The 6,726-nt window shown below is 34.5% G+C and overlaps 1 protein-coding gene across 1 annotated transcript; it reads left to right on the top strand.

Annotated features, from left to right (window-relative positions):
* Positions 1-3,038: 3,038 nt before the first annotated feature.
* LOC126706220 (amino acid permease 3-like) lies at positions 3,039-6,708 on the top strand. The gene is made up of 8 exons (XM_050405558.1): positions 3,039-3,256; positions 3,340-3,475; positions 4,097-4,330; positions 4,541-4,634; positions 4,832-5,046; positions 5,445-5,605; positions 5,730-5,957; positions 6,067-6,708. Exons 1-8 carry the CDS (start codon positions 3,209-3,211, stop codon positions 6,490-6,492), a joined length of 1,542 nt encoding a protein of 513 aa, XP_050261515.1. The 5' UTR covers positions 3,039-3,208; the 3' UTR covers positions 6,493-6,708.
* The last annotated feature ends 18 nt before the right edge of the window (positions 6,709-6,726 follow it).

Here is a 6,726-nt window from a genome sequence, read left to right as displayed (position 1 = left end):
CAAAATGACTGTATCTCAATCAAAAAATCATATTCTTAGAGTTCTCAACGGGAAACCAAAGTGTATAATTTAGACAAATATCTTTAATTAAGATGGTTGTTCCATAAACATTGAAACCAAATTTTCACTGAACCAATAATTAAAAGGTGCTATTAGCAAACCCAAAAAAAAAAGAAAAAAAGAAAAAAATAATAATCTAGTTGTGTGTAGTACGTGGGCTAGTAGGCACATATCTTATTGCATAAATGAATTTCAAGAGGCTCATCAACAATCTCAAAGAACAACAACAACAACAACAACAACAAAAAAACCCAGATATAATAAATTAATAGCTTATATATGTATTTTTTAAAATGGAGTGTGGTAGATATCAAATTATCAAGTACTAGGCTTTAGGGTTCTGGTGATTGTGGTGATAGAGTCAGCAAGCACTGGGGGTGCAAAAACCTTCACGAAAGAAAGGAGACCTTAAAAGTGCTTTATATTTGAGTCTTTTGAGACTAGTCATTGATAGTTGACACAAGATGAGACTCCACTTTCCATATGGAGTAAGATTGGGATGGTATTTGCCTCCTAGTACATTACCATAAGACCCATGTCCTCGAATAGAAGAAAAAGGTCATACAAAATCTAATAATTAACTTAGGACCCTTTGTATGTTGTCTATAGTGGAAGGTAGACATACTAGCACTTGGTTGTGATGAAATGAAATATATCCAAATTTAAAACACTTAATTTCCACTATGAGAATCAAACAAAATAACTATTATTTTGGATGATGATTAAGATGTAGACCCTCCAATTAAGTAGTGATTATGTGGTTCCTATTCTGCCACAAGCATTTGTTAGGTAAGTTGCTTTGCTACATGATGAGGATGAATACCCTTTATTTCATTGTATTGCATGATGTTCCTAGAAAGAATAAGACTTCTCATACTTCTATCTTCCATTTAAAATCAAAGTCAAAATTAAACCTTTTTACCCTACACTTTCATTACATTAACAATTTATCCCCCAAACTATTAATTTGCTTGATTAACACCCCAATTTCAAAAAATTGGATTAATGTGTCCCATGTTGTCTAAATTGAATGTTAAATAAGATGAATATTAGTTTTATTTTTTATTTTTTTTATTTTAAGAATACTAAATATTTTTTAATACACATAGGTAAGAGAGGAGAAGGTCTTAAAGAAACTTACAGTGGTGTATATTTAAAAGGAGTCTAACTCTTGGATATACAGCACAAACTTTAAACCTCTTTAACTTACATTTATTTTCCAATGTGAGATTAACCTACTGTTTTATCTATTTAGAATACTAAATATTTTTAATACACACATACGGGGAGAGGGGAAGATGGAAATTTGTTGTAATAATGAAATTTCCCGTTGGTTGCATTGAAAAACCATCATTTTCTATCTCATAAATTATGATTAGACGGATAAATTATGTTGATATAAGTCTTTCAAATTAGGGTGTCAATCAAGGAAATTGATCATTTGGAGGGGGGAGGATATTGAAAATTAGACAGAAACTAGAGTGAAAAGTGTAATTTGTCCATAATTAAATGTAGGCAATACTTGAAAATGTTTCCAAACCGAAGAATGTCTCATCTAATTTGTTTTTTTATTTATGCATTTTAATATTGTTCTTGCTTGGTAGGATTTGAACATGTTAGTTAAGGCCTACCTTAACTAATTACCAACTTGTCCCATCCCTCAATTACCCTTTGAGCCAATTCAACATGCTCTTTAAAGCTAATGAAAAAGAAAAAGAAAAAAGAGAACATGCTCTTTAAAAAAGACATCGTCAAAATGATTGTGGGAAAGAACCAAAATGGTTGCAGCATAAACCTTCTACAGTGTTTATCCTTATAGCTTTGACCTATTGGTGATGGTGTCCTTGCACAAAAATGGAAACATCTTCAATGGTGGGAGCTATCTAAAATGTGTATGCGTTGGTGTCCTTGCACAAAAATGGAAACATCTTCAATGGTGGGAGCTATCTAAAATGTATATGCGTTGGTGTCCTTGCACAAAAATGGAAACATCTTCAATGGTGGGAGCTATCTAAAACGTGTATGCGTCATCTTGCTGAGGTCAAAACCTATTGTGCATGAGAGAAATCTAAGTATTACACTTGTAATTAGAGACAATACGTAGCATATGTAGTATATTGTAAGTTTGTAATAGAAAAAAGAAAAGAGGAAAAAACAAAAACAATAAAGTAAGAAGAAGAAGAAGCAGCTTTGCTTAGGTTTGTAAAGATGTGCCTTTAAGAATTCTAAAGTGTTAGATGTGCATTATGCTAGCTATAGTATTGCCTATTGCTAAGAAGTTTCTGTCTCCATCGTGGGCCTCGGATCCCCAAAAATATACAAAGAGATTTGCTGCCTACTGCCTAGATTTTTCACTTTTACTTATTACTAAATGAATAATGTGAGCAAATTTAACCTTTGTTTGATCTAATTTCTCTAGCCAAATCATTTGTTTCATTGATTGGCTAGCTTTTATAAAAGGATTAGAGACCTCTAATTAACTAGTGCTTGGCGCTTTCACCTAAAGCTATCAATGAGGTTGAGCTTCTACATCTCCACACCCACATAATACATATTTGCTTTACACATGGTTATCCAATCCTATGTTATGTCTATTTTTTGGTAGTGTCTAGAACTCTTAGAGAACTTAACTCTTATCTGGAAAAGTCTAGTCCTTTCATTAAAATCATGACTAATATCTTGATTCAGTGTAGCCGTCCAAGCAATTACCTTGTGGGTGACCTGAATGCATTGGATAGGGGTACACTCATTTGGTAACACAGTATCCAGTCCTTCTTTTTCAAGATACAACCTTTTCAAACTTCATTTTTTTTTTTAGGCGCAATATTTTCAAACAACTTCATTCTCAAAAAAAGTTGAAAAATAAGGTGTATCAAACAGATAATCCATGATTTACTATTTTTTTATATTTAAAAAGGGTAAGAATTGAATTTGACTTTAAATATAGGAACTTTTAGAAAAAGCACTAGGAAGTGTGTTACATGATTGAAAACAAGTACGTTGCACTACCATCTCTTCCTCACAGTAGTTCAAGTAATTATCTTCTCCTGTATATATAAGGCCACTCTCCGTATTGTGAAGTACCCATCACCTTCAACCACTCTCTCTCTCTCTCAAAAGCATACCATTTCCACCATTACAGAGAACCATGTTGGCAAGAAGTCGTACTCTTCCATCCAGAATACACCATGGCGCTGTAAGACCAACTTAAGCCCTTTATACCCCTCTCTCCTAGTTGAAGTACTTATTTTTCTTCTTACATGTATGTTCATTATTCAGGTAGAAGAGAGGCATGACGTTAGGCACTACTTGCAAGTAGAAGTTCAACCAAAAACTCAGGCTGAGACTGAAGCCATAAACCCTATGTCCAACTATTCCAAGTGCTTTGATGATGATGGCCGTTTGAAGAGAACAGGTAAATATAACATAATTTAGCTTTAGTTTAGAACTATAGTATGTCTACTTTCATGCATGAGGATACCATTTTGAGTAATTTATCATTCTTTTTGGATAGTAAACTCACCACTCAAGTAGAAATAGTATGCCTGTGTTTTGTAAAACCGACACCTAATCACAGACGTACACTAATTATACCTTTGCTTTTAAATTCACAATCTGTTGAGGCTCATGGGGAATGCCCTTCTTCAATTTTTTACAATTTTCATAAGTTCCAAGCACATCATTTACTCGTAAAAAGTCATGAAAAAACCATTTTCTTTATTTCCATGTACATAGAAATAGTATACAGCCTATTTTTAGCTTATTTCTACAACAACTTATTTTTGAATATGGATCCTCAATAGACTAACTCAAGTCGGTCACTTGTATTCATTTTTGTAACTCTATTCTATTCAAAGTCATACTTTTTGTTATCTCCTTAATTCACGTCATTTTTTATTACTTTTTACTAATGTTATTATTTCTTTCTAAATGTATAAATTGATCTGTTCTCTGGGACCAACTTATGTCTTCATTGTAAGACCATATCATCCAATGAGTACAAAAAGCTGATTATGATAATGATATGATTGTGCAGGGACTTTTTGGACTGCAACTGCACATATTATTACTGCAGTTATTGGATCAGGAGTCCTCTCACTGGCATGGGCCATAGCTCAGCTTGGCTGGGTTGCAGGACCTGTTGTCCTGATCCTATTTGCCCTTGTCAACATCTATACTTCGAACCTCCTAGCACACTGTTATAGGGCTGGTGACCCTGTTACTGGACAGAGAAACTACACCTATATGGATGCAGTCAAGGCTAACTTAGGTGAGTGAGATGATGTCTATAACTATAAGTGTCTAGAGTACCACATCATTTAAAATTTTAAAATAACGTGGCATTGGATACATCATTAGATTTGTAATATTTAATTTGAACCATAAAATGGATCCATTTCAAATGGAGAGGATCCTTTTTCCAGCTAGGAGAGTATTTTTTTTTTTTGTGAATCTAAACTTGATGTCCATTTGGCTGCAGGGGGGAGAAAGGTCATGTTATGTGGGTTAATTCAGTACCTGAATCTGTTTGGCATTGCAATTGGATATACAATTGCAGCATCAGTCAGTATGATGTGAGTTTCCCAAGTATACTAACTCGTGTTTTGCATTCTGTTTTAGAATATATACATATATATTTTTTGTTTGAAGTGTTATTGAATATTACTAGTTTGTAACAAAAGCTTGCATGTTATACTAGAGAAGAGAGGAATAAATTTGTACTTGGGAATAAAATCAATATCCTTTGCTCTTATGTTTGTGTTTTATTCAGGGCAATAAAGAGATCAAACTGTTTTCATAAGAGTGGTGGGAAAGATCCGTGTCACATGTCAAGCAATGGGTACATGATAACATTTGGAATCATAGAGGTGTTGTTTTCTCAGATTCCTGACTTTGATCAAGTATGGTGGCTCTCTATAGTTGCAGCAATTATGTCATTCACATATTCAAGCGTTGGTCTTGGTCTTGGCTTAGGCAAAGTTGCAGGTATATACATACTGATAATACGTAGTAAACTTTGTAGATATATGCAAGTCATACTTGGGCCAATCATATGTGATTTATTTACTCAACTAGGTGATTACTAGATATGACATCACTCATTGAACATGGTTTGTATTAGCAACTAACAATATTGAAAGCCTAGAAACTTTTACCCTCCCCAAAGTATATATTAAAATTAGTTAGAGACCACGCCTCACGAAACGGAGATCATTGTTTTCAATCTCCCTTTCCTTTTTTTTTTTCCTTGGGACCAACCTCACTCATTAAAAAATAAGAAAGAGAGGAAGAAAGAAATAAAGATTGAAACTGTTTTCTGCATAGAAGTATAGAACCAAGTCACCAAGATAGGTATGACTAACGGCTACCTTTGTTATTGGCAGAAAGTGGGAAATTCAAAGGAAGCCTAATGGGCATTAGCATAGGGACATTAACAAAAGCAGGAACAGTAGTCACTGCTACTGAAAAGATGTGGAGGAGTTTGCAAGCTCTTGGAGCTATTGCCTTTGCATATTCTTTTTCCATCATTCTCATTGAAATTCAGGTACTTCATTTATATACATCTGGCCAGAAAATTAGATCATTTATATTGTTAATTCATCCATGATGATCATGATCAAATACCGTTCCAACATATCAAATAATTTGTGAAATGCTTGCCTCCATAGGATACAGTAAGATCACCTCCTGCAGAGCACAAAACCATGAAGAAGGCTACTTTATTTAGCATCACTGTAACTACAGTGTTCTATTTACTGTGTGGATGCATGGGATATGCATCCTTTGGAGACCTTGCCCCAGGAAATCTTTTAACTGGCTTTGGATTCTACAACCCCTACTGGCTATTAGACATTGCCAATGTAGCAATTGTTGTTCACCTTGTTGGTGCATATCAGGTATATATACACTCTCAAGCAGCAATTAGAAATAGATTGTTGTACACCTTTTGGTCCTAGTGAGATTAAGAGTCTTTGCATCTCATATTAATATACATATAAACTGCAGGTCTTTTGCCAGCCTTTATTTGCGTTTATAGAAAAATGGAGTGCAAAGAAGTTGCCAAAGAGTGACTTTGTAACAGCAGAATATGACATACCAATCCCCTTCTTTGGTATTTACCAGCTTAACTTGTTCCGTCTAGTATGGAGGACAATCTTTGTTATTATGACAACCCTCATATCCATGCTCTTGCCTTTCTTCAATGATGTTGTTGGAATTCTTGGAGCCTTTGGATTCTGGCCACTAACAGTTTTCTTCCCAATTGAGATGTACATTTCTCAAAAGAAGATTGCACCCTGGACAAGCAGGTGGGTTGGGCTACAGATTATCAGTGTTACATGTCTCTTCATTTCTATAGCTGCTGCTGTAGGCTCCTTTGCTGGAGTTGTTCTGGATCTCAAGACTTACAAGCCATTCAAAACTAGTTACTAAGAGAGAGCCATGGGTTTTTTCTTAAATAGTTTTATAGATTACTTTTGGGGAATAAACCAAAACTAGCTCCCAAAAACCCCACTATACACTTGCTGTATAATTAATGGCAAAAATCTTGTATATGCTGTGTTGCCATGCCAGGGTGCTTGGCCACAAAGCTGGGACTCTAATTTGAATCAACCCTTCATATAAGTTTCAAAAGCATGTTTTTTTTTTTATAACTAAAGTCTTTGT

Source organism: Quercus robur, chromosome 11, assembly GCF_932294415.1.
Source record: "Quercus robur chromosome 11, dhQueRobu3.1, whole genome shotgun sequence".
Classification (NCBI taxonomy): domain Eukaryota; kingdom Viridiplantae; phylum Streptophyta; class Magnoliopsida; order Fagales; family Fagaceae; genus Quercus; species Quercus robur.
This window is presented reverse-complemented; position numbering and strand designations above follow the sequence as displayed.